The sequence below is a fragment of the Pipra filicauda genome, unplaced genomic scaffold (genome assembly GCF_003945595.2).
Source record: "Pipra filicauda isolate LSUMZ 115617 unplaced genomic scaffold, ASM394559v2 scaffold95_size2449627_pilon, whole genome shotgun sequence".
Classification (NCBI taxonomy): domain Eukaryota; kingdom Metazoa; phylum Chordata; class Aves; order Passeriformes; family Pipridae; genus Pipra; species Pipra filicauda.
The window spans coordinates 1344437-1371455 of NW_024105153.1; the positions used below are offsets into that span (position 1 = coordinate 1344437).

The 27019-nt window shown below is 48.0% G+C and overlaps 1 protein-coding gene across 1 annotated transcript; it reads left to right on the top strand.

The window, feature by feature from the left end:
• Positions 1-615: 615 nt before the first annotated feature.
• On the top strand, positions 616-26396 carry SREBF2 (sterol regulatory element binding transcription factor 2). Its single transcript, XM_027722651.2, has 19 exons — positions 616-789; positions 5122-5511; positions 6411-6592; positions 7772-7912; positions 9651-9872; positions 10996-11110; positions 11305-11486; positions 12271-12463; positions 13399-13580; positions 14265-14538; positions 15510-15679; positions 15886-16054; positions 16621-16741; positions 18265-18374; positions 19689-19821; positions 20343-20511; positions 21670-21855; positions 22736-22847; positions 23518-26396. The coding sequence occupies exons 1-19, from the start codon at positions 708-710 to the stop codon at positions 23736-23738; spliced, it is 3354 nt and encodes a 1117-aa protein (XP_027578452.1). The 5' UTR covers positions 616-707; the 3' UTR covers positions 23739-26396.
• The last annotated feature ends 623 nt before the right edge of the window (positions 26397-27019 follow it).

Here is a 27019-nt window from a genome sequence, read left to right on the forward strand (position 1 = left end):
CATCGCAGCCTTTGGGAAAGGGGAAACGTCCTGAATTTTTAACAGCAGAGCCAAGTCTCTCCAGTGGGGGGGTGGCAGTGGGCGCGAGTTTGATTTTTTTTTAATAAAATTGACTTTATTTTATTTTGTTTTATTTTTTTTAAGTAAAAGAAGCGTGGCTTTTGCTCCCATTCCTGGGGGGAGCGGGTGCGCGCCAGAGGGCGTCGAGGCTGGGCCCCCCAGGAGGTGAGGGTCCGCGGGAGCTGCGGAGGGAAGGACAAACCCCATCCTTTCCCCAGCGGCGCCTTCCACCTGGCCTTCGCGCCCTTGAGCCTGGCGGGCAGCCCGGGGTGCGAGCCTTGCCCCAGCGGTGTTCCCCGTGGGCAGAGGAGGAGGAGCGGGTGATGGCGTCGCTCCCACGCGTGTCCGCCGTGCGTGGCCCGGCACCGCCCACCTCATGAATATTCTGATGAGGGGGCGGCCCCGCCCATGCTAATCGCAGCTGCTGATCGCTGACGCGCCATCACACCACGCGCCGCCGCGGCCGCCGATTGGCCGGGGGCGACCTGGTCTCATTGACAACAAACCGCGGGGGGCGCGCGCGCCGGGGCCGCGGGGGCGGGGCCGCCGGGGCTGCCCAAGATGGCGCGGGGTCGGCGGCGCCCGCCGGCAGCGACAGCAGCGGCAGCGTCCGCTTGAGCGCCCGGGGCGGCGGCGGGCCCTGCGCCATGGAGGGCGGCGAACTGGCCACCGAGAGCATGGAGACCCTGACCGAGCTGGGCGACGAGCTCACCCTGGGCGACATCGACGGTGGGCGCCGTGGGAACGGGCGGGGGTGGTGGGGGCTGCGCCCGTGGGCTCCCCATGCATGGTGGGAGGAGCGCTTGTGTCTCCCTGCGGGCCCGGGGCTGCCGGTGCCGCCCGAGGGGGCAGGACGCGTGGGTGGGGTGGTTCTTGGATCATGCTGCGTGGGGTGTCCCCCCCCCCGAGCACGGAGTGGGAGCACAGGGTGGCCGCCCTGGCTTGGCCCCTCTGCGTGGGGTGCGCTTCCCACGCGGGACGGGCTTCCCATGCGAGCGGGGATCCCCCGTCCTGGGTGGGGCAGGCGGGGGTGCGGGGCGCGTCCCGCCGGGCAGCGCTCGCCTATCGAGCGGCCACGCGTGTGTCCCCGCGTGTGTCCCCGCGTGGCGCGGGCAGCCCACGGCCGGCCCTGCCTGGGGAGCGCTTCTGGGAAACTCCCGTGAAGCTGACCCACGCCTGAGGCAGGTGAGAAAGATGTGGTAGCCGCAAGGAGCCAGTGTGGACGTGGGGGTCTTCCCACCCGTGGCCGGCCCGGGAAGGGGTCGGCAGAAAGTACTTGGCATGTCCCTCTGCTCCTGCCGCAGACCCGCGGGGCAAACGGTGCAGTCCACGTTCCACTCGTGTTTCCTCGCTCTCTCAAAGTAGGTGCTAAACGATGGCCGGAGCTGTGTCGCGACTAGTGGCTGTGGGAGGCCGAGCCTCCAAGCCCTCCGGCACCGAAACAGCTCTAACTGCTTAAATTTCCCTTTTTTCACTGTCATCTTAAAACTTCACCGCGTCGCTGGCACAGCTCAGACCCGTGAGAAAATCGCTGTTTTCTGCCGAAGTGCAGCAAAACAAAGCGCCTGCGTGTGACGCTATTTTATATGTATTTTTGGTGACACCAAGCAGTTCCTGAAAAGCTATTTAAAATGTCATTTCTCTGTGCGGTCTCTGCTATAGGCTAGAGACAGGGTCCTGGCTCAGTTCACTGCTCTGCTGGGCTGTAATCCCAAACTGAGCTCAGCTTTGGGGGTAGGAGTGTCCAAAGCATCCTTGTTTAGCCACTGGGAGATAAACTAATACCAGTGCTTTTAGATTTCTAATTGACATCGATTTGCAGTGTAGCTTGGGGCAAAATTTATACCCCATTTTTCTTTGTCATATATAAAAGAAGAACATACCTTATGAAAGTGCAAGGGGCTTAGTTATTGGTCATAAAGTTTGATGGTGCTCATCCAAGGTAGTGTTTGCCGTTGTTTAAGCACCATGTAATGAGTTCTCAGGTTGCATACAGAAACAGAGGCGAATTGATGAACCCAGAGATGGCTCTGAAATGAGGTGTGCCTGGGGAGGTGTGATTCAGAGCGATGAGTAACTTAGGAAAATGAGCTTCACTTTCCTCCCCAGCTCCAGGGGTGGATTTTCCTGGGGGAAGGTGGGGGGAAGGTATATGACAATCCTACTTTTTTTTTGTACTCCAACATGGATTTGTCTCAGGGTTTGAAATTTTGCAAAGATTTTCATTTGGGTTTTAAGTTGTCTTGTTGGTGTACCTCTCCCATTCAGGCTGAGGGACCCCCTCACTACGTCTTGTGTGGATTTTGATTTTCTGTGGTAGATGCGCCGACTGATGTGGGATCTGTCCCCACACATGGGGGTCATAGCAAGGATGGTCAGAGGGTCCCAGTGCTGAGCCTGAAGGCTCTGCCTCCTACCCCAGCACAAACTCCTCCACCAACCATGGGCACCTTCCTGTTGGCAGGACACTGCTGGGTAACACCGGAGCACGAGGTTTGAGTTGGTCTTGGGTGTGAAGCATGTCAGGGTTCAGGGCAGAGGGGTTATTTCTGTTGAGGTTGGAATCTCCGCCACTTTTCATTTCTCAAAGCACAGCATCTCCAGGAGCGTGAGGAAGAGCAGCCTGTGTGCTGAAGAGCTGAGCCACTGCCCGGAAGAGGCAGCTGAAGCCCAGCCCTTGCCTTTCTGCCAGGTATTCAGTCCCTGGGTTAATGAAAGCAACAGAAGCCCTTGGCGGGCTTGGTTTTGTAATACCTTGTTGACATTTTTTAGCCTTGGGCTGGGCCAGGATAGTTTCTGCAGTAACATGTCACTCTGCTTTAGGGGCCGAGACCTCTCCAGCACAAAGGGTGCCGGTGCTCTGGTGACACTGTGTTTATCACTGATGGTTGGTCCTTCAGAAGCAACTGAGGTTTTTCACAGTGAGTGTAGACACTAAAGGCGTTTTAAAAGGCAAAGGTTTAGATTTTGGATGTTGGCTGTTTCTTCTGCATTATATTTTTTGTGTGTTGTTACTAGGAAAGTTCTTGGGCCCTTTAAAAGAGGTGGCTTTGATTCCCTCATAGTCTTAATTCTTTAAAATTAATCTTTGGACTTTTTGCATTTAGCCCAAGTTAAGTCTGTAATAAAGATGTAGTTTAGCTTGTGAGAGCAGGAGTAGGTTTTTTAATAAGATATTAAATCCACTGCACTGAACACAACATTCTTTAAAACTCAGTGGTTGAAATTTGGTTCTTATGCTGGAATTTACTAAAATCTCATCCGATTTATGTTTATCCCCCACTTGCAGTAGTGCTGTCTGATAGTGAAATAGTAGTACCATCAAATCAAGAGTTTGAAAAGTAGTTTTTTATCATGTTGAGGTTTATTTGGGATAGTCTTAGCTGCAGTCGGTTGGAGGGTGAAGAGCTATTTCATATCCATCTAAATGTTATGCACAAGTGTTAATCTTGAAACAGCCCTCCTTGCTCTGGTAATGTTTTATTAAAGCCAGCTGAGGGAATGCATAAAAAAAAAATCTTTCATTAATATAGTGAAAAGTAGAGACAAGGGCTTGGTCCAGCTGGTCCCTGAGGGTGGCTGCTGCCTCATGCTGGGGGAACTGTGCGTTCCCACTTCAGTGTCAGGTTATGAATAGGTCAGGAGGATGCTTTGCCTCCCAGGCTCCTCCATCCCACAGACCTGAGTTCTTAAGAGAAGTGTCACGGTCAATGCTTAAATGTTTGTCAGGGTGTGGAGGGATTGCGATTGGAAGGAAAGAGTAATAGTATCATAGAAATATGTTGAAACCTGTGTTGAGGGAGCAAGAAGCTTGGAGGAGGATCCATCCCTTTGCTCTGTTTCAGCTGAAGGAGTCTCAGACAAATTAATTGGATAATGTGTGGGTGGCATTTTGGAGAGGCAAATTAATAGTCATCTTATTGCTGGGACAGCCTCCATAGGAACTTCTTGTGAAAAGTTTACTGCTTCAAATCTGCTTCATAAACCACAGCAGCAACGTCCTTTGGGTTTGTGGATGAGAAAGGTCCTGGTGTAAGGAGCACTTTACCACATTTTTTCCTATAAATCAGAGATCTGTTTTCTGCTTCCTAAACCCTTATTTATTATTTTCTTATAAACGCTCTCTTAGGTTTGTGGGTTCCCTCCTTTTTTTCCTACTTCCAGAAAAAAATAAATAGGACTTTTAGAAAACTGTGGAAAAGCCAATGCAGCAGGAGCAGATGCTGGGGTGGGGTAGGATGTCTGGCTCCTCCTGCCGCTGCCTGCACACAGATCAGGGAAAGCATTCAGGTAGCTTAAGGTGCATAATTGGATTAGTGTGGAAGAGGAAGCTCTGCTAATGAACAATGAGCTCTTGGTTGTGAAATTTTCTCCTCTGTGGGTAAGAGCTATAGCATTGAAGTAGGAGCCTTTTGATGTGGGCTGATAAAATCCCGGAGAAGGTGGGATGGAGAGAAGCTGCTGTGCAGTGAGTGCAGGCAGAAAACCAAGAGGGAAAAGTTATTCTGGTATTTTAAACACATACATGCATTTCTGCTACAGTTTTATAAAGTGTTGTTTCCTTTAGTGTTTTTCCCCCAGTTTCTTGTATCCTTGCAATGAATTCTTATCCTGTTTCTTCATTTTGCAGATTCTTAGTGGGGCAGGAGGGATGAAAGCTCCTTAAAAGTTGTGTGGGAGAATGGTTAGTGGTGGAATTGTTCAGGTGCTTAGTTTCTTCCTTCTGTAAGATTTAGACTGAAGGAGTAAGAGCAGTATTTTAGTTATATGTTGAAGATGGTTTTAAGTTCTAGTCTGTGCTTGCATCTTGTTGTCTGGGAAAGTGGTGTAGGAGAGTCCTACTTCTCCCCCCTGAACGGCAGCAGCAGTGGTATGCTACTGGCCACCTCCTGGTCTCTCTCTGGAGGTGTTAGGTTAGTGCGATGTATTCTCTGAAAGTTTTGAAGGACCCAGAGCTCCCTTCTATGCACACAGCCCATCATTCCAGTCCTGATACAATGGCAAGTGTCAAAGTATGTGGGCAATAAAATAATCTTGATCAAATTTTCTTCTGTTTCACAGAGATGCTGCAGTTTGTCAGTAACCAAGCAGGAGACTTTCCAGATCTGTTTTCGGATCCCTTGTGCAGCACCTTCCAGGGCGGCAGCAGCAGCGGTGGCAGTAGCAGTGGGACCCTGGAGCCGCAGTTGCAGCGGTCATACAGCCAGGCGCAGCTCCAAACCTTTCCTCAGCCACCTGCGTCTCCCCAGCTCCAGAGCCTGCCAGTCAAAGCAGCACAGACGACGCCTCCAGCGCCTTCACGCTCAGCCCCTCTCCTTCAGCCCCGGCCCTCGCTCCAGCCTCAGCTCCAGCAGCAGGCCGTCATGATTACACCAACGTTCAGCTCTGCTCCCCAGACCAGGATTATCCAACAGCCAGTCATCTACCAGAACGCAGCCACAAGTTTCCAAGGTAGCGCTTGTGGTGCTCAGGCTACAGGTGTGCCTGGTGCACTCAGGATTTTGGGATGCTCAGGCTATGGGTGTGCCTGGTGCACTTGCAATACAATTAAATGCATTAGTGTTCAAACTCCAAACACATCCTCAGCCACGACAAACCTGACGATCTTTTTCTTGTGATGCTGCCTGTGAGGTGTCTCTTCTCCTGCCTCTGTGGCTTTGGAGTTGGGGAGCATGGAAAATTGTCATAAATGAGATCTTAAGTGTTTTTGTGTGGCCTCTTGCCATAGTTATCTTGCTGTTCTCCTCTGTTATGGCCTCTCCCCTGTCACTCTTGGGAGACTTGAGAAAATTATGTCTTAAAACATAGTTGTTGGCAACCCTGTCCTCCCACTGATGGGTGCACTGGGCAGATCCAGTCTGTCCCACATGGCAATCTGGATTGAAGGCACATTTTATCTACCAAACTCTTGAGTGCAGTACTTGCATTGAGCAGAGACACCTGTAGGGATATTTACTGATGACTGGATCTTCATTTGTGAATGCCAGTTGACTTGATCCTCTTTAGTAAGTGTTGATTCTTTATGTGACAAATAGGATCCTTTGGTCCACCAAGATCAGGGAGTGGGAAAGCGTAGGTTGGATGTACAGCGTAATGCTACTGTGCTGTCAGACCAAAGAGCTTTGGCTTTATTTTCTTTTAGCTGATCCTCTGTGCCTCCTGGAAAGCTGCTCTTCTAGGTGCAGTGTCCTCTTGCAGGAGGCACCAAAGGAGCTTCTCAACATGTGGAATGAGTTTGATGAATGCTGCCTACTAAGAAGCTCTGGGAAGGAGTGATGCTAGAAGCATTTGCAGGCTCCGAAAGGGAGACCTATCTCTGGGCTGTTTCTGACACCTCTTCTATTTTTCAGTTCTCCAGCCTCAAGTCCAGAGCCTGGTGACATCCTCCCAGGTTCAGCCAGTTACCATCCAGCAGCAAGTGCAGACCGTGCAGGCCCAGCGAGTGCTGACACAGGCTGCCAACGGCACCATCCAGACATTAGCACCGGCCACGGTCCAGACGGTTGCTGCTCCACAGGTCCAGCAAGTTCCGGTAAGTATAAGTGTGGAATGATACAGGGATACAGCAGAAGAAGAAAGTGCTTTTGCAGGTCTGGTTTCCTAGCTTGCCAGGGGGAGAGGAGGTGAAACTTGTAGTGCTGGCAATCCTGTCTAGGTTTGCCTTTGCGCAATATTTTTTAAATGTGAGAGGTATTTCTAGCCAGCCTGTGTCCCAGAAGCATTTTACTTCATGCAGGTCATGCGTGAGAGTCCCTGTCACAAGTGATGTGACTTCGGGTAGTGAGCAGTGTTCAGAAACTGTTTTCACTAAAACACTGGCTTAACTAAATGTGGTCTAAAGTAATTTTTGGAACTTGGTACTGCCAAACCGGATTGGAAACCTTACTTGAACAAGCTTTCTTTGACTTTTGCCTACTTCTTTGCAAGTCCATCACCTCTACCACACGTATAAGGACTGCTCAATACTGGAATGTGTTCTTCCAATTCTTCTGTCACTTTTTTTTTTATCTTTTTACTGCTACAGTCATGTGATTTTTGTATTAAAACATACACAAGATTTTTTTGACTTAGTGCATCTTTGTATTAAAAATGTTTGTCTAGGGGACTTGGTATGACAAAGTTGCTCTGATTCAGTTGTACTCTGCCATCTGTCATGTTCTCTGAGAGTTAGCAAGGTATTTGGAAGAAATAAGAGCAAGCTGTGTTATGGCAAAATAACTTACAGTTGATTTTGATCTGCTTGATGTTTATGGTACAGATCCTTTTGGTGAAACTCTAGGGGGGAAGCTACTATGAGTATTTCCCAAAGCAGACTGCCCTAGCTGTGTTAGACTCTGAGTACTCAACCAGTTAATATAGGGAGCTAATTATAGGTGTAATTGGAGAGGGGAAGGCAACTTTCCGTCAGCTCTTTTGTGTTTTTACGTACTTGTTTACTTCTGGTGACTGATTTGCAAACCGATGTCCTGGTGGTTCCTCTGCTCCTCTCCCTCCAGTGCTGTCCAGACTGTCTCATGGTCAGAGTTTGCATTAGGGGCGACCAAAAGCATTTAGGTGGTGCAGGCTGCAAGGAAAGAAATACTCACCCTGCTCTTTTACTGTTCACTGAGTTGTAAAGTAACTGCAACTCTGCTAGTGCTTTACCTCTGGCTGCTGAGATCAGCAGGGAAATGCATGCTCACCCCTTCACCTGTAACTCTTTTCAACCTAGGTTCTGGTCCAACCTCAGATCATAAAAACGGATTCCCTTGTCCTGACAACCCTGAAAGCAGATGGTAATCCTGTTATGGCTGCAGTACAGAACCCAGCGCTGACAGCACTCACTGCTCCCATTCAGACCACAGCTCTGCAGGTACTGTATGGATGTTCTTCCCTCCTTCTCCTCACCGATGTCCTTTCCTGTTAAGTAAGAGATTTGAGCTTTAGCATTCTGCGGTAGTGCAGACAGAAGGGGTTTTGACGGCTGTTCTAGACACATCCAGAGCAAGTAATACCCTGTTTCTGCCAAGGCTAAACACACAGATTATACTGCTTGGCAGCCTCCCATGGCCAGTAAGCAAAGACCAAGGGCACATTTCTGTTTACCTTTCTCTGGTATTACAAGGAGAAGAATATGACCTAAAAGCTCTGTCTGGTTTTTAACTTGAAACTGAAAGCTAACTTGCTCAGAGATACCTGTGGAACTTTCTTTTGCCTCTCAGTAGTGTCTACTAGTAGTATATTGAATGTGACAACTAATTAAGCTACTTTTCAGAGGGCGTTTGTGGTGAGGATTCGTTATAATCATTGGAGATGGCAACTGTGCTTCATGGCCTCTGTGCCTCATGGCCTCCACTTTGAGAAACTTATGCCCCCAAAGAAACATTTATTACAATCTTTGTACATTTTGAACAGATATCTCTCTACAAATATTTACTGGGGGAGATAAACTTGGGCTTAGATTTTGATTTCTTTTGCAATAGCATGGTAGGCTTCTTACATACTTGTTAGCAGCCAGGCTAAAACCTTCAGTTAACCTGCTTGCTTTTAGATGATGTTTTCACACAAAGGTGAGGCTTACATGGTTCTGTCTACCTGAGACATGTTTGAACACATTGAAATTTGGTGGAAATAAGCCAAGGAGAGGTTTAAGACTTAAATTCACTTATTTGTCAAGTTCCTACTTGAAACGAAATTATTTTTCTGATATTCCAATTAGAAAACTATTTCAGAGTTGAAATTGTTCCTGAAGTTGCTCATGGCTAGTTATTATTACGTTTGTCTTTTGACAGAAAAAACTCTTCTTCTCCATAACCACTTCCTTGATCCTTGGTGTACTTCAGAGAATACATGTATCTTTCTCAATCTTACTTTGCTGGATTAAGTAGTCTAAACTTTCTTTTACTCCAGCTGTCCTAGAATCCTGTCTGTGCAACTGTTCTGATGGGATTCATCATACTTCATCTCTGAGTACACACTGCTTTAGTTTGGTGTAGATAGTCTGTAGATGGGTGTCCAAGTCTGAGCTTTTCGTGCCGCTATATATCACTCGTTGTCTTAGTTCCTCATCTTAAGGCATTTTTATAGCTTATGGATTTTTTTTTCTTCATTTAATCAAATTCAAATCCAACTGCATTGGTCAAGCCAAGGTTGTTTTTCCATAATAGAATCCTTTCTAACATTGTCATTACTAGTTTGGAAGTAGTGTAGCCTGTTGCTGTTTTACTGACTTAATTTGTCCACAGAAAAGGTGGATTTGGACACTTGGATTGTAATGATTGTAGAAACAGAGGAGTTTCGGTCCATTTCTCTATTTAAGTGGATGAACAGAGCACAGTATTGGCAGAAGTATTGATATTCCTGGAGAACAAAAGATATTCTTATTCCACAGTGACTAGTGTGGGAGCCAGAGTGACAGATTTTTCCTGTGATGCTGTGCCAGTGCTTGTGCCGCCTAAGAAAGACAGAAGGAAATTGGCATCTCACATCTTTTCTGAGCTGTACAAACGTTTCCCAATTTGTCTTTTGTTTACTCCTTTTTCTTTTGCCATCATAAACCTTATCTAAATTGGCTGATTGCTCTTGACACTTGTTACACGTGGTCTTTGTAGACCCTCGTTGGGAGCAATGGGACCATTTTGACCACAATGCCGGTGATGGTGGGACAAGAAAAGGTGCCTATCAAACAAGTTCCCGGGGGTGTCAAGCAACCTGAACCACCTAAAGAAGGAGAGAGGAGAACAACTCACAACATCATTGAAAAGCGTTACCGGTCATCCATAAATGACAAAATCATTGAGCTGAAGGACCTTGTCATGGGCACAGATGCCAAGGTAAAAATGGGGGATAAGAGCAAATCTGGTATAATAAATACTTTGTCTTCGAAGGTGCTCATTGCTCTACCAAATGAAGTATTTGGGTACATGCAGCTGTAAGTAGTGTGCACACTTGTATTGGGATAACACTGATGAGAAACACTTGTGTGATGGAAAGCTTGATAATTGTATTCAGGAAAGGTCGCCTGTAAAATACTAATTTTACTGTGCTAGTGGTACTGTTTCTTGAAAATAAACTATACCTTATGCATTTGTTCTTATGTTAGGTCTAACTTAAAATAGGTAGAATATCCAAATGGATGTTTTGATAACTCTGCCAGACCAGATCTTGCTTAATGTAAGTTTCCTTTTCCATGTGACTGCAGTAGGGATGAGGGTTTACAGAGCTTTCTGATTTATTTCCTTTAGATATTAAGCAGTAAAAACTCCTGCTTGCTCAATTACTGGAAGCTTTCTTATGCCATGTGCTCAGGGTTGTCCTATTTGCTTTACCTCATGCTGGCATAGCGGGCAGTGGTATTCTTGATACTTCTGTGATCTCTCTACAAATAAGTGCACTAGTGAAGTCACCTCCTATTGCTGGGTGGAATTGGAAGCTTAATATTTTTAAAAACATGGGTCATGTGCAGTGGCTTCATAGTGCTTTCAACTTGTGTTTACAAGATAAACTTGTCCACTGCTTCTGGAAGCAAGTGTTTTCATGGGGATGGCCAAGGCAGTGAGGCAAGGAGGGAAATATTCTCAGAATTAGGCAGTGAACAATGGTCAACAGACAGCAGCTTGTTCTATCCCGGAAGACAGCCACTTCATTTACAGACTATGGTACTTTCAAAGGACTATTTCTGGCTGAAACATAGATGTGAACTCTTATAATTTGGATGTTAATCTGTTTCCATTGTACTATTTTATAAGATCTTTGAGAAACCTCAGTCCTTGTGTATGTTTGATACCTTGCCCACAGAGCATGCCCTGCTATTAGTTCCTTTGCAGCTGCTGAGAGGTCCTTTACTCCCTTTTCTATCACCACATGATACAAAGGGTTGTGGTATCCCTACAAGCAGGAGTGACCCTTTGATTCTCTTTATATAAACTGCTTTTTGTATGTCTTAATTCCTTGCAGATGCACAAGTCTGGAGTCCTGAGAAAAGCCATTGACTACATTAAATACCTACAGCAGGCCAACCATAAGCTGCGACAGGAGAACATGGTTCTGAAGCTGGCTAACCAAAAGAACAGTAAGTTGTGGAGGCTGTGCAGGAGGGGGGGAGGCAGTCAGCATGAATGTAGAATGTATCTTGCAGTCTCTTATCCTTGACAGAGGTTGCATTGATAGTGGCCAGCGTTACTCCAGGTGACAGAGCAAATCTGAGAGATACTGACAGAATTCAGGATGGAAAAGCACATACATAATGCACTCTGATTTTTGCAGAGCTCTTGAAGGGCATTGACCTAAGCAGTCTAGTTGACACCGATGTAGATCTGAAGACAGATGACTTCAACCAGAATTTGCTGCTGATGTCTCCTCCAGCCTCTGATTCGGGATCCCAGGCTGGCTTCTCTCCCTATTCCATTGATTCAGAGCCAGGAAGCCCTCTTCTTGATTATGCAAAGGTATTTAGGACTTCAGTTGTCAAATTTAAGGCATCTACTTCAGGGATACATAAGGGCCAGAATTTAAAATCTCCTTATTCTCAAGAGTGGAACCAACAGACATCTGGCAAGCAGATCTGTAGGGCTCAGAGATCCTTTGTAAGGATGAGGAAGGTGCATCTGTGTGTTTTATCTTTTCTTAAATGATTGCAACTGCTTCCTGAGCTGTATTACCTGAGCCTTACCTTAGCTACAAGAACTGTATTTATCCTTCGACCCCTGTACAGTCTTTGTGGACTTACAGTGCTTGTTCATGACCCAAGTTGCCCATGACTTTCCAGGATATGAATGTCCAGTGCGTAAAGCAGGAGAACTTGGAAATAGATGATGACATCAGCTGTGGTTAATGAGACCATAAGTAATCACAGTAACAGAAAGCTGTTAGCTGTCTTTGGCTTACAAGTTTGTTTTGTGGCTATCACAGAAGAAGTGGGTCTTCTGGGAGATCCACAAAAAAGTAAGGGCAGCAAAGGTTAATCTTAGCCTAAACCAAGGATCCAGTTAATAACTGAAATGACTGGTAGCGGGAGGAAGTTGAAGGCATTCAAATATTTTAGCCTTATCTTACTAAGCTATGAAAAGCTTTACTGGAGTTCTTGCTGATCTTGAGCTCAAAAGCAAATTTTAAAACGTGTTCTGTTTCTCCTTCTTCCCTACCCCTCCCTTGGCATAAATGCTTCTTGTGGTACAGAATGGTAAGCAGTTTGTTTTCTCCTCTTTTTTCTCCATTCCTACTCATTTGAAGGTTAAAGATGAGCCCGACTCTCCTCCTGTGGCGCTTGGTATGGTGGATCGCTCTCGAATACTCCTCTGTGCTCTCACATTCCTTTGCCTTTCCTTCAATCCGCTGACATCCCTCCTGGACATCCGAGGAACCCCGGAGTCTGACAGTTTGGTGCGCCACAGCTCTGGCAGAAATGTGCTGACTATTGAGTCAGGTAACGAACTAGAATAGTTTGGACCACAGAAAGTGTCCAACCTTATGTGGTCTCCCTAAAGGTCACCTCCAGCTGTGACCACTGCAGGTCACAAGGTGGATGGTTACTGTGGTTCAGTAGGATGGGTTTGTGTGTTCAGGGAGTTGTATGACCTTTGCTTAGTGGGTGGGGAGAGTAGTAACTGCTGGGCTGGGTGTGGGAGGAGAGCCAGCTTGGATCTGGTTCCAGTTCCCATCCATATCCAGCGTTCTTCTTGCATAAAACCAACCATGGCTCAGTGTGGTGAGGTTGAGGTAGCACCCATTTGTAGCCCAGCAGTCTGGGCTTTCAGGATAGACCCTTTAAAGTAGTTCAGGGTAAGGAGCATCCTCCTGTCCTCACCAGTCTTTGAGGCATGTTCCCTTTGTATTTGTTTTTAAGGTAACTGATTTTGTAACTTAATAATGAAGTGTTATTACGCTGTTGCTATGGGCTCTTGCAACTGGTTTGTTTGATACGCTTATTCCATAAAATTCATAGGGGAGGGCAGGGGATGCTGTAGCTGTGGGGGTCATTTTCCTGACTGGTAAATATGCTTCCTCAGTGTCGCTTTGTAAATTTTATTAAGATCAAAAAATGACACTAAAGTATTGAGTACCTGTGGGTGTATCTTACAGAAAAATCAGAAGACATACTCTGGGGAAACTAAGTGCTGATTCGGTTTTTTATACATCAGTCTTCTAAAAATAACCGTTTAGTTGGAAATGTTGTGGCTTGGAGTTTGGATGAAGAGCTGTTGATACAGGTGCTTCCTGATTTGAAATGCAATCTTTGCAAAAGCTGATTAAACATGTGGCAAGCATAGCAAGACATCCCCCTTGGTCTGTGCTCATTATGTTGCCAAGCTTTTGGTGTCCAGATTAGCTTTTAACTTTCCTATTGGATGTCCATTGTAGATGCAGCTGGTTGGTTTGGCTGGATGATGCCCACGCTAATCCTGTGGCTTGTGAATGGAGTGATTGTACTGAGTGTGTTCATAAAGCTACTTGTGCATGGAGAGCCAGTGACCCGGCTACACTCAAGGTCGTCGGTCACCTTCTGGAGGCATCGCAAGCAAGCGGACCTGGATCTGGCACGGGTAAAGTTGACTCATTGTTTTGCATCAAATGCATCTTTTAGATGGGATTTTGGGTAAATGTTGCCTAGTGAGGCAGTGGCTTGGCACTTGCAAGAGCGTGGTATTCCTTGAGTGGACTATCCTGTCTGATTTCAGAGAAGCTGTTGCTAGGTTGTCCTGAGCAGATTGCTGTCCTCACTCAACCTAAGTTAGTGAGGCATAGATGCCAGCATTGGAAGAGGCTCTGAACTTCTGTCCTTGTTCCTAGCTACTGCATCTTGTATCAGTTTTTGGCAGCAATATCTTGGGTTTTGTCCAGAGTCTGGCCTCTGCTGTGCTGGTCTGTGTGCTGTCCTCCAGCCTCTTGGAAGTCCTCACCATTGTTGGGGCAACATTTGGCTTTTGATATGGGGACCCCAAAACTTCCATGTTGTTTGAGAAGGCAAGAACCTTCTTTCACTTAGTACTAGCGTGTCTCACAGGCAGTGCAGGACCAGAACCATGTGTGGAAGGATATGTTCAGGGCCAGATTTCAAGATGGTGTAAACTGCCATTATGTTTTCTGGCTCTGTGATGACATCCCTCTGCTAAAGATCTTGTCCTAGCTTGCACGTCAGTTTGTCTTGCTCCCAATGCTGAGGAGGTCCCAAAGTGTCTCTGTAATGGTGATTTTTGTTGTTGAACTTTTTGCTGTGTTATTTGCAGGGCGATTTTGCTGCAGCTGCATCAAACCTGCAGACTTGCCTGTCAGTACTTGGTCGAGCACTGCCAGCTTCCCGCCTGGACTTGGCCTGTAGCCTGTCGTGGAACGTGATCCGCTACAGCCTGCAGAAGCTGGCGCTGGTGCGGTGGCTGCTGAAGAGGACTTCTCATCAGTGGCGAGCAAGGGAGGCCACTGCAGGCTTCGAGGACGAGGCCAAGACCAGCGCTCGGGATGCGGCTCTAGCATATCACAAGCTTCATCAGCTCCACATAACAGGTAGGAGCAGAGGTGGCAGATATGCTGTTTTGCTGAATGACGAGACTGAGCTGATCCTGGGGGATACAGGGAGAGCGCTACAGCCTCTCTTCTGGGATGGCTGCTGTTGGAAATTAGCCTGACAAATTTCAGGAGCCACTTACTGAAACAGGACAGATTCATGCAATCAAAAAACTCCGTAAGAACAGCTGAAGCAACAGCAGTATCTCAAATTATGTTTTCCTGAGTTTGCAGAGGTGACTGAGAGTCTTTCCCAAGCAGCAGTTGATTGAGTCCAGTCACTTTTTGCTGCTGTTAAAGGCTTGTTTTATCACTGTCACTTGGGAACGTGAGGTGGAAGCAGGGGCTGGGGTTAATTGCTGGAAGAATTGAAATTTCTGAAGCTGTGTACAGTTTAGGTTGCCATTTGGTGTTGATGCGCTTTGAAATCCTAGGTGTGTGCACATGGACTGAGGAAGTGCTTGAATGTTCCTTGCAAATGATTGTTTTTGCCATTTCCTTGGCAAAGCAGTTTGTAATGTCAGTAAGCTTCTAGCAGATCAGAAATCCAAGCTAAACTTCCTTCTGCATAATCATTCTTTGTGAATTGTCACCATGACACCAGGGCATGGTGTACTTGTCCTTAAATATTATCTGTGTAGGTAAGGGTGTGGACTGCAAAGGGTTTTAAGATAGTGATGAATACAGTGAGATGAAGTTTGCTGATCATTTTATCCTAACTGGCTTAGCTATACAGAGCTTTCTTGTGGAAGTGAGGCTGTGGATGCCAGTCTTTAATATCTTTGTAGGGAAGACTTGGTTACCGTTGTTCTGTTGTCTGAATACAAAGTTGACATACGATGTTGCAAGCTTCTCATATCAACAGGTTCTTGTTGTTTCTTTAGGATAGTAGCCCTACAAATTATGGTAGTATTTAGTAGCTGGTACTACTGATTAAAAGTTAACACTTTTTCCTCCTCTTTCTGGTGCAGGTAAACTTCCCTCCAGCTCAGCTTACTCAGGCTTGCACATGGCCTTGTGTGCTGTGAATCTGGCTGAGTGTGCAGAAGAAAAGATCCCACCCAGCACAATGGCAGAAATCCACCTGACTGCTGCAGTTGGCTTGAAAACCCGCTGTGGAGGCAAGCTTGGTTTCCTAGCGGTGAGTTGTCTTCTCCTCTCCTATCACACCTCCAAGAAGAGCTCTAGGAAAGCCAGGAAACTGGCATTGCTGTAGCTCAGGACATCTGCTATCAGTACAATTATAATATGACTTATGATATGAGCTGTAATTATAATATGATCTTTGTCCTTGGTGGTGGGACTCTTCCCTGGATGCTGTTCTCAATCAGCCTCTCCTTTCCCCAGAGCTACTTTCTAAGCCAGGCTCAAAGCCTGTGCAGCTCAGAGCGTAGTGCCATTCCTGACTCGTTGCGTTGGCTGTGCCACCCCCTGGGACAGAAATTTTTTGTGGAGCGAAGCTGGACGGTGAAGTCAGCTGCGAAGGAGAGCCTGTACTGCACCCAAAGGAACCCTGGTGAGAGCTGCTTGTCCTGAGTGTGTGGCCTTCCCAGCGCTTTGAGCCTGGCAATCTCTCCACTCTTTTATCTGGGACAAAAGTGGGTGTTGTATTTGAGAGAGCACCTTTATATGTCTGCCCTGCTTATGGTTTTGATGGGCCAGAGAGGGTGTGGAGCTGAGAGATCTCTCCTCAGCCTGCAGGAGCTGACTTGCTTCCCTATGTATACTGCACTGCATTGTCCTCTTTATATGCTGGAACACAACCTGGATGTGACCCCAGATGTCTGGGGGGTGACTTTGGAGTGACCAAGGTTTATCCTCCACAGAGCAGTGTCCTCACTGTTTTGCTGAGTGGCTGAAGTGTCAGAGTGATGTTTGGCCAAAGGCTGCAACTTTATAAGTTTTCAGAGCCTTTTTATCCCTTTAATCCACTTAGTCTTTAGAAATCACTGCATTAATTACTCAAGAATTTCCCTCTACTGCTTTTTCTCTTGCTCCTACATTTGATTCTTCTTTTTGGTTGTATTGAGAGGTGTCTATGGCTGTATGCAAGTGAAATGGTTTGGTTTGATCCTTCTCTAGCGGATCCTATTGCACAAGTCCATCAGGCGTTCTGTGAGAACCTGCTAGAGCGAGCGGTGGATTCCCTCGTGAAGCCTCAGACTAGGAAAGAAACAGCGGGACAAGAGGAGGAGGAGTCATGGTGAGTATATGTGGCACACTGGGGACTGCTGGCTGCAGCAGCAGGCTCTGGGGCAGAGCTCATGACCAATGACTGAGCACTGGTGGTTAGTCCTTGTTAAAGGCTTGGAATGACAACATAAGTCTGGCCACTGCAGCTTATTACAAGAGTCAGCTCTGCCTCTTTTTATCAAAACCTCTGAAAGCAGGGGGAACCGAGGTGTGGTGGGGATTTTCGGTCTTAGCTGGCATAGTGCTGGTTGATTCTTCAGCTGGATGAGTGGCTTTTTCTCTACTGTGACAAAGTTTAACGTTCAGGAGCACTAAAATTAGTGTGCACCTACCTCTTCTTAGACCAGGACGTACATCCAGGGCTTTTAGAACATGAAAGTCTGTCATGTCAGAGAGTGAACCCACCAGCTTGCTACCTTATCTGAGAGTGTTCTCCTGACTGAAGTGCTGTATTTACCAGCAGTGAAGAATCAAACAGATGCATGGCAAGAGGAGGAAAGATGATGATGGCTGAAATTGTCATTGCCTCTAAGCTCTGTGACCAAATGAAAGGGGACAATAGGTGGGAAACAGAGCAACTTTTTGTACTGAACCATGTCCAACTTTTTCTTGGACTCCATGGGAGGTGGAAGCCCACCCTTTGCTAGTAATTCAGCACTATTTCTAGCTGCTCTCCAGATATGCTGGTACCAGGCAAATGCTACAGAAATACATAGGAAACTGTGTAAGGATCCTGTTGTCCCCAGAAAGTGTGGGTAAAAACCTCAGATGGGAAGATAACCCAGTTTCCCCACCTGTGTAGGGAAAATGTTGTACATTTAGCTTTGGGGTTTTTTTCAATCTCATGTCTGTTTCCTAGTAGAGAACGCAGTTCGGTGTAATTGCTTGCACAGTGCAAATGCTTGTGATCCAGTGCTGCTGTTGATGAGAGAAGGTAGCAGATTTGTATAAGGGGTGTGGATTGTCACTATACTTGTGGGAGTCCTGTCTCCTCATGGGAATGACTAGCTTTAGTAATACAGCAAGCCTTTTTGTCCCCCTCTAGGGGTGGGAGCTCAAGATCTTCATCTCTAGCCTGTCCCAGGAAATTAGGTTGTTGCTGCATATGCTACTTTCTCTGACCATTGCTATGAACATGTTGTCATTTGCAGTCATACCTATTTGCATATATGCAAATATGCAATCACAGAAGTGTAGTTTGGCCTCTTTTGGAGGCAGTGGTTGAAATCAACTTGTAATCAACTTGTAGCATAGCTCTGTGTTTGAGGTGAGACTCTTGGGGTTGAATCTAGTTCTGCGCTGGTCTCCTTGCAAGAGGAGGTGTGAGGCTGCCCTTTGCGGAGCACTGTGCTGTGCACTTCCACTTACGGGGTGGTCTCTTCAGTCCAGCAGTGTTATGTTACTTGTAGAGCTTGAACTTTCTGTGGGCTTAATGGGGCTGCATTGTTTAAATATGCCTTGTGACCAATGAGTAATGCCTTGGCATCTCTTGTTTGACAGCATAGCTAAGGTCTGCCTTGCTTCTTGTTTCAGTGAGTTCTCGGGTGCCATGGAGTACCTGAAATTGCTCAACTCTTTCTTGGACTCCATGGGAAGTGGAGCCCCACCCTTTGCCAGCAATTCTGTACTCAAGTCTGCCCTGGGTAAGTCTGGCAGAACTGAAGTTCTCCCCACTGCAGAATCTACTGCTGATATCAATTGCCTCTCCCTACCATCCCTCAAAAACCCCAGGCAAGGAGAAATGCAGTCCGTGGAGTGAGGCTTGATTGCATACCAGCGTGGTACACTCAGACTGGAAGAGTATGATTAAGAAGGCTTGTAAATTTGGCTGTGTGTTGTAATGCTGAGTGCCCAGGTGGGACTGCTGTTATTTGTATTGTTGGGCAATATTTTATTTCCAAACTGAACCTTGTGCCCTCACCTGAGAGCTCGCTCCTGGCAATGCAAAGCGAGAGGAAGGGTGGAGCATATAAATAAACATAGCAACATTGCAGTTGAGGTACAGGAAGGGTTTTTTTTCTACTTAATTACCTATTGAACCAGGTTGCCCTTACTTTCACAGTGGCTGTCAGGTGTATTCCTCAATCTCCAGAGACCTGCAGCCTCTGCTGTAGGCAAACTCTGGGCATATACTGGGAGGTGCTTGGTTTGGTCCCTTGGTCCCATTATATTTAATGGGACAACAAGGGCTGTAGAATTCCTCTGAGACGTGTGCTCATCTGGACTGAGCTGGTAGCAGGCTGCTGGAGCATTTGTCTTGCTTGGTGTTGGTACAGACAACACCTGGCAGCTCACTGGGATGCTGGTGCAGCTTTAGACACAGACTAATTATGCTGTACCTGAAATGTGTAGAGCAAAAATAGAAGGAAAACTAGATAATTCTTTTTTTTTAGGGATTATTTCTTGGTATAAAGGGAAGTCTATATTTGGATCAGTACTGTCATGGAATTGAATAGCAGGTCAGAGTAGCAGAGCATATGCCCTTTTGCCCTGGTTAGGCTTTGGGAACTTTTTGAAGGCATGTTAAATAATGGAGGAAAGTATATAGGGAACTTGATTTACTGTCTTGATGGTGATTAGTGCCAAAGCTTGGTATATATGAGTGGAGTTGTTGTTAATTTGGGGTGGTGAGTGGAGATCATTGTCAGGAAGGAAGTCAACTGGTTTCTAGACAAGCTGACGAGCTAAGTTCTTGTTGACAAGATACAAACATGCCATCCCAAACTCTGCTTGCGGTCAGATGTAGGGTGTTTGCCTGCTGCCAAGTTCCTTTGTGTTCCTGCAGCACATTTCAGCATTCACATGGATGGCTGCATTCCTGTGGGATTAGTTTGGACTCTTTAGCATCAATCCCAGTGGAAGGCACTGGCAAGGGCACGTGATACCTGCCTGCTTCTCCAAGAGGGAGGGAGCCAGGTGTCCTCTCCTAGGCTGCAGCTCATGACTCTGTTTTGCAGGTCCCGACATGGTGTGCCGATGGTGGTCAGCAGCGGTGGCGATGGCAATCGGTTGGCTCCGAGGGGATGATGCAGCTGTGAGGTCACATTTTGCAGAAGTGGAACGCATGCCGAAATCCCTGGAGATGTCAGAGTGCGTAGGCCTTGTGTGCTTTCCAAACCACTGCTCCTTCTAAACAGGGATGACTCCTTCTCCTCATGCTGTTCTGTAGGATTACACCTACCTGTGCTCTGGAGCTGCACGTCTCTTGTGCTCTGCAAGTGCCAGTGTGCTCAGCAGTTTGTGTGTAGGTCAAGGCTTGCAGACTGATATTAGAGCTGTGGACTGGAAGTGTCAGAAGTGCTTCTTTAGGGATGTCTTGTGGATTTGTTCTAATTGCACAGCCTCCCACCTTCCAAAACCAAACCACAAAACTGACATGCTGATGGAAAAGCTGGTGTCACCATCTCTGTTCTTTTGCACTACAGCATCTTTGCCAGCTTCCTCTCTTTTATTGCATTTCTCTGTACAGTCTTTGTAGGTGAGGAACCATCGCCATCTTTTCTGTCTAAGGAATGATGATATCTCTGCTCTTGAAGATGGGAGAGTGAAAGCTGATGCTGTGACAGCATGACATGGTACTGCTTGAAAGCAGCGTGCTCTTTCTCTTTCAGGAATGCCCTAGTGAAAGCCACCTTCTATGTATGTAAAGCCATGCAGGCCTCACTGTCTGGGAAGGCAGATGGACAGCAGAACTCCCTGGGTCACTGTGAGAGGGCCAGCAGTCACTTATGGAACAGCCTCAACATGAGCGGCAGCATCTCTAGCTCAGTCCTCAACAGTGTAAGATCTATAAGCCCTGGGATAACACAAGGACTGTTGTGGTTGTAAGATTGGTCTTGCTGCAGGTGTGCCACTTCCCCTTTGTATCTGTGTTCTCCATCCATCTATCCATCCTGTGTATCATGGGAGTAGAGGGGAGATTTCTTCTCTTTCCTCACAAAGGGTATTGAAATTGTTCTGCTTCTGCTGTATGGGGGAGCAGAGCTGCAAGTACAACGTCATCTCCCTGGGCATGGTCTCAGCTCTTGCTCCTCTCATGCCAGTAGCTGTCACCCCTTTCTGGTGCTTTGACCAGTTTAAATTTGGCTCAGGATAGATAGAAAGTATCCATCTCTGTCCTCCAGGTCAAGTTCCTGACATCTGTAAAGCAGGACCTCAGTAAGCTGGGTCTGCTCTGTTTCAGGCAGCACTTACAAGTGTTTGAACCCTCTGTCACAAAAGTGCAACTGTGCTCTGCTACTTGAGTTTGTGTGGGGCTTGTTTCTCTTCTTTCCAGGTTTACCTAAAGCTGGAACTTCCCTCCATGGTGTATGGGACGTGTTTCTGGTCCCCTCCGTTGCTCCTGGGTGGCAGCTGTAGTGCATTGTAGTTGCATTGCATGTTGTGGCAGTGACTGTGCAATGTTTCTGCAGTGCAGTACAGAGGCACTCTCTGTTCGGCAGCATGGGCAGAGCCCTCCCAGAGCTGTGAGCGGTGCTAGGGGGCAGCAGCAGACGGGGAAAAGGGGTTTGGGCAGCTGCCATGTGCCAAGACTAGCTCTTTTCTCTGCAGGTAGCAAGGCTGTCTTTGCTGTTTCCCACAGTTAGCATTACCATTTGGGCGGGAAAGCCTTTGCAGAAGTCTGTGTTCCCATGGGATCAGTTTGGACTCGTTAGCATTGATCCCAGCAGAAGGTGCTGGCAAGGGCGTATGACATTGGCACAATATCCCCTTGGCACATACTGTCTTGAACTCTCGATCGAGACATGCTGCTAGAACAAACGGCTGAGCCCTGCTCCCTGTGGTGCATTGTGGTGGGGAGGGCTGGGGAGCCCCCCAGGTGGGCAGGAGATGCTGTGGCTGCCTTCCCATGGGCCGTATCAGCAGCCACATAGTTTGTTCCTCGCCTAATGGTATGTGTTACTAAGTGTGTGTGCCTGGGCACCCTGGCTCTTGCAGATGATCCAGCTGCTGGCCTGTGACTTGCTGCTCTCTCTCCGTACCAGCCTGTGGCAGAAGCAGGCGAATGCCAGCCAGGCGCTGGGTGAGACCTACCACGCCTCAGCCCCCGAGCTGACGGGCTTCCAGCGCGACCTCGGCAGCCTGCGCAAGCTGGCCCACAGCTTCAGACCCGCCTACCGCAAGGTGACGCCTCTCTTGCCCACTCTGGCTTAGCTATAGCCTGTCCCAAGGGTTGAAGGGAAGCCATGGAAACATATGTGGGCTTGAGGGGTTTGGACACTTGGGGTGGGATGCTCTGCCACCAGCAGCCTCCATACTTTCTCTTGATGAGGTGATGAGGGAGGTTCCCATGGGTGTTCAGTGTGTGTGGGGAAGTGTCTGCTTCAGGTTCTACATGGAAAACCATCAGCACATGTGTATTGCCAAACAAATACCATGGCATCCTGTCCCTTAAGGCAGCTTCAGACTGGCTCTGTCCCTTGGGGGAGTGTGGAAGGAGACTTCCTCGGCTGTGTTGGCTCTGCTGAGTAGCTGGAGGGTCAGATGCCTTCTGCATCTGCAGAGTCCCAGCTGCTTCTCTGGGGGTTTTTCCTCTTCTGTTCAGTTTATCTAGTATTAAGCCTCAGTAGAGGATGTATAGTCTAATACTTTAACAAACGAATTGTCCTGGTTTTGTCCAAACTCTGGATTTCAAAGTTTGATGCTGTTATCAAAGTGCTGCACTAGCAACCTGGGGTGAGACCCCTCCCTGGGACCATAGTGCCAGGGTTTGCTCTTCCATTTTTCCATCCTGTTCCCTATTCTTGATCCTCCCCCTTTCCAGGCCGCTCACAGTTAGGTGTCAGATCTTTTTTTTTTTTTTTTTCCTCCCCTCCTCGTGGTTTCCTTGACCTGCAAATTCCCCAGAGACAGGTGGAAACATGAGGGAGGAGTGTGGAAGTGGGTCTCTGTTGTTGTCAAGGTGTCAGTGCTCTGCTCTCGAAATGCAGTGGCTGAGGAATGACACATGTTCAGCCACAGCGTTGTCCCCACCTCTCATCCTCCATCCTGCCTTCCCTTCCAGGTCTTTCTCCACGAGGCCACCGTGCGCCTGATGGCAGGTGCCAGCCCTACCCGCACCCACCAGCTGCTGGAGCACAGCCTGAGGCGACGCACGCCCCAGAGCAGCAAGCAAGGTCAGCCCTGGGGCCTGGGCACCGACCCCACTGCCTGTGGGGCGGGGAGGGGGCAGCACTTGGGTAAGGTGTGGGGGCATAGGTGCAAGCTGCAGTGTCTTCTGTGTCAGGATAATGAGCTCCCATCAGCCTGTGGCTCAGGGCGATGCTTCTGCCATGCTCTCTACGAGCCGACTAATGTGAGCTGCCAGCCCTGGGCTGGAGGTGTCAGTGAACAGACTGGAAAACATTTGCCTTCATGCAGCTATACATACTCAAAACTTGGCAGTCTGGGGTTTGGGGCAGGCAGTGCAAAGGCAGAAGCTGGGAATCCTAAAGGGAAGAGCCAAAAGATATGGTGCTGGTTATTAAATCCCTTGTGAGGGTGTAAGGGGAATGGGCAAATGTGTGTACCAATGCTGGGGTGAGCCCTAGGAAGTGAAGTGAAAGGAACTATCTGTAGAAGACATGACTGACAGCCCCTACCTGACTCCAGCTCAGACTGTTCTATTCTGCTAGCCTAAAGGAGCTCCCTGGGGGTCCTCAGAGTGGCCCTCACTCTTGGCTTAGCCAGGGGTTGCCAGCTAGAGATGCCTGTGCTCACTGGTACCAGTTGAGGGCCTGCATGGTGGGGTTTTGTCATGTGGGTGGTAGCTCTGTTGTGAACTTTCTCTCTCCTGTTTGCACATAGGTGAACTGGACACGTTGCCGGGCCAAAGGGAGAGAGCCACAGCCATCCTGTTGGCCTGCCGCCATCTTCCCCTCTCCTTCCTCTCCTCCCCGGGCCAGCGAGCCGTCTTGCTGGCTGAGGCCGCCCGCACCCTGGAGAAAGTGGGGGACAAGCGCTCCTGCAATGACTGCCAGCAGATGATTGTCAAGCTGAGCGGGGGCACGGCCATTGCTGCCTCCTAATGCTGTCTTGGGACCGCCTTGTACAAAGACAGCTTGGTTGACCATCAGCCTGGACTTCCCTTCTGGAGCTTAAAAAAAGTGCTAGGTTAGGGCTGTGCTGGTGGGATTGTGATGGGGTGGGAGGGGGAGGGAGGGTTTTGGTTTTGTTTTATTTTTTTTTTCTAAACTTGCCCCAGGTTTAGCTTTATTAGCTTCCTTGCTTGTTCTCAGGCACTGCAGCAGGAATCTGTCTAGTTGTGGTTTTTGTCACCTTGCCTGGGGCTGTTGGGAAGCTCTGTCCTGACACTGATTTCCCATTCCTGCTTTGGGGAGAAGCTCACAACCCAAGGCATAGAGAAGTGGCACATCCTGTGTCTGTCCTCAGGGGTATTTTATTCTCTTCCCAAACACCTCTGCAGAAAGAAGTCTTTGGGGAGGGCAGAGGATCTGCTCAAGCCTTGTCCCACAGGGCTGCTGGGGCTTGAGGATGTTCCCAAAAGAGAGGGGAAGGCACCAACTTTCCTAGAGTTGTGTGTCAGGAAACTGAAGCCCCCTATACCCAACTTACCTAGGTGCTCTGGGAGTATCGCTTGGGGCCAGTACTGCCCAGCAAATTTCTCTACAGTTTTTATACAGGTTTTTTTATAGGAGTGTTCATGGCTTTACAAAAACATGGGGAACAATGCAGCAGATTTCCCTTCCTCTCTGCTTCATGCATCTTTTCCTGTGATAGCTGCCTCCAGTTTTTGGCAGGGAGTGGGTTTGTAGCAGCCTACAACAAACAAAGCCTGGTAGAAAGCCTTGGCATCCCTGGTCATCTGATGCTGGGTGGCAGCAGAGGTGGACGGGCCGTGCCCTGCATTGGCGTGAAGGGTGAATGCTTCTCTGGTGCCTTTTTGTTGATGCAGAAACAATTTTTAGAAACAGTTTTTTATTTTACTCAACTCCCAGTCCCAGAATTTGTCTTCAGGTGTTTCTCCTTACCTTTTCCAACTGCTCAACAGCTCCTGCAGAATCTGGGAAGCACTGGTTCAGGGTGCAAGTCTCCCAGCTTTGTTACCATTGCTATTCTGAGCAGTTTGACTTGCAGGTGTTGAATTGCCTGTGACTTTCCAAGAGGGGGAGGTGGATTTGGGACAGGGAGAGAACGGTTTGCCCTCTTTCTCTCTGCCTTTCCTGTTGCATCTCTCCAAAGAAGTGCAAAGCAGTTGCCCTCTGACATGTGCAAATGTGAAAACCAACCTTTGACAAGTGGGCATTGCTGTTTCTCCCTGTGTTATGGTCAGCGTGTTCTCCATGTTAGCAGCTAGAAACATTTAGATACAGCAGTCCAAACCCATCCTGTCCCAATCAGGCCTGTACTACCTAACTCCTGCAAAATCAGAACTTGTACTGTTTTGTAAGAAGCTTTTTACATATATCCAGCTTTTGCATAGGGGTGTGAGAGCTTGAGCTCCTTCAAAATGAGAGGAAAAAGATAGGGGCTTGTGGTCTCACTTTGCACAGGGTCTTTTGGCATCTGTGAGGAGCATTTCATGTGCTACAGGAATTGAGCACAGGTAATGCTAGTCCTGGAGTTGCCTGGCTTCACGAAGATGGAAACTGGGGCCAGGAGAAACCTGTCTCCCAGCAAAGCCTGTTCCCAGTGATCGTGATCTGTAGCTGCAGACAAAAGTGCAGGGACCAGAAGATGTTTCCCTCCCTCCCCCACTTTATGTGGGGAATAGCTGGTAGACACCCAGCTGCAATGGCCGGCAGCCTGAGCTTCTTGTCCTGCTGGCAGGCAGGGGGGTTCCTTGCTTCCCAGGGTTGGTGGTTGGAGGGGAGCTCATTGTTTGAGGGGAAGAGGTTGCTCTCAAGAGTGTCTTTGAGTGTAGAGGATGCTCTGGTGGCAGCAACTTCCTCTTCGAGCAGGTATCCTAGGTATGCATAAGAGCTCTTGGGTTTGTACACATTTTGATTGCCCATTCCCAAGTTCCCCGGCTTATCAGTGATCCTATTCTGGGAGGTGGATTGCCTCCTCCTGATTTTCGTCCTCTTCAGTGGCTCTCACGCTGTCTTCCTGGTCATGTTTTTTTCCCTGAAATACAGAAACTCCTTGCCTGTGGCAACCTCTGAGTTACTTTGCATTTCTCTGGGTCTGCGTGCAACACGTGGGAAGTTTTGTACTTTAGTAAAATGGGAAGCAAGGCCTTGGGAAAGCAGTGATGCTGAGGTGCCACTTGGTCACTAACGGTGGTCTGAGCCCTGGGGGCTGGGCTGCAGGAAGTACTGGCTGGGGAACTGGCAGACTGCTGGGCTGAAACCCCAGTAGCAAATAGCATGATCCACGGAGGGTCCTAGCATGGCTTACATACTTTTCTGCCCCCTCCAGGGTGACGGATCCTTGCCGTTTTTTCTACACTGTTTATAAATTTGCTGCCCATCTGTCCCTACGACTTTTTTTACATGTGTGTGTATATACTGTAACTTTTTTGTTTGTGGGTGGGAGAAAATTGTTTTATGGATTATGTGAAGAAAGTCTATTTATCCTCATGGGGTTCAGAGTAGGGATGCTTTGTGATACAAGATGCAACTGGTGGTGGGGAGGTTCCCCAGGGAACATATCTCCTGTCTGAAAATCCTGTTCCAGGGCTCCTGAGCATCTGTTACCTAATAAAGATGAACGTTACCACCACCTCCCACCTGCCCTCTTTCTCTTAGCCCTTTTCATCCCACCCAACAGCTGCTCTTAAGCAGAGGTGAGCTTGAAATGTCCTTCAGAGACATAAAACCTTGCAGGCACCTTGGGAAGCTGTCGGTCCTTTGGATAACCCGAAGAACAGAGCTGTACAGTTTGCAACAAAAGATGATCCCTTGGTGGAGCAAGTGTGGTGTCTACATGCTCCTTTGGAAACAACTCAAGAGGCTGATGGCTTGAGCGAAGCCAAGCAAGGTAAAGCTATGCCAGAAACCTGCAATTTTAGGAGCATCTCTATGGGATGAAAGCTGTTAGCTGACCTTGGTTTAGAATAACGTCTTTTCATTCCCTCTCTTTGTTTCTCTGCTCCCCCTGGTAAAACTCTGTCAGAACCATTAAACTTCAGACAGAGGAGATCTCGTTTTTGTGTAGCAGCTCAAAGGGTTTTGTGGTTGGGCCTGGAAGCTGTGTTCCCACCATGTCCCCCACTGGGGGGGTTCCCCAGGCCCTGTGGGAGTGGGCTTTGCACTCTGCTGCCCCTGGGGAAGGTGGTGGGGTTTTGGGAGCAGTGTGGAATTCCCCAGCCAAACCATACCAAGGCCATATGGTTTAATGCATTATT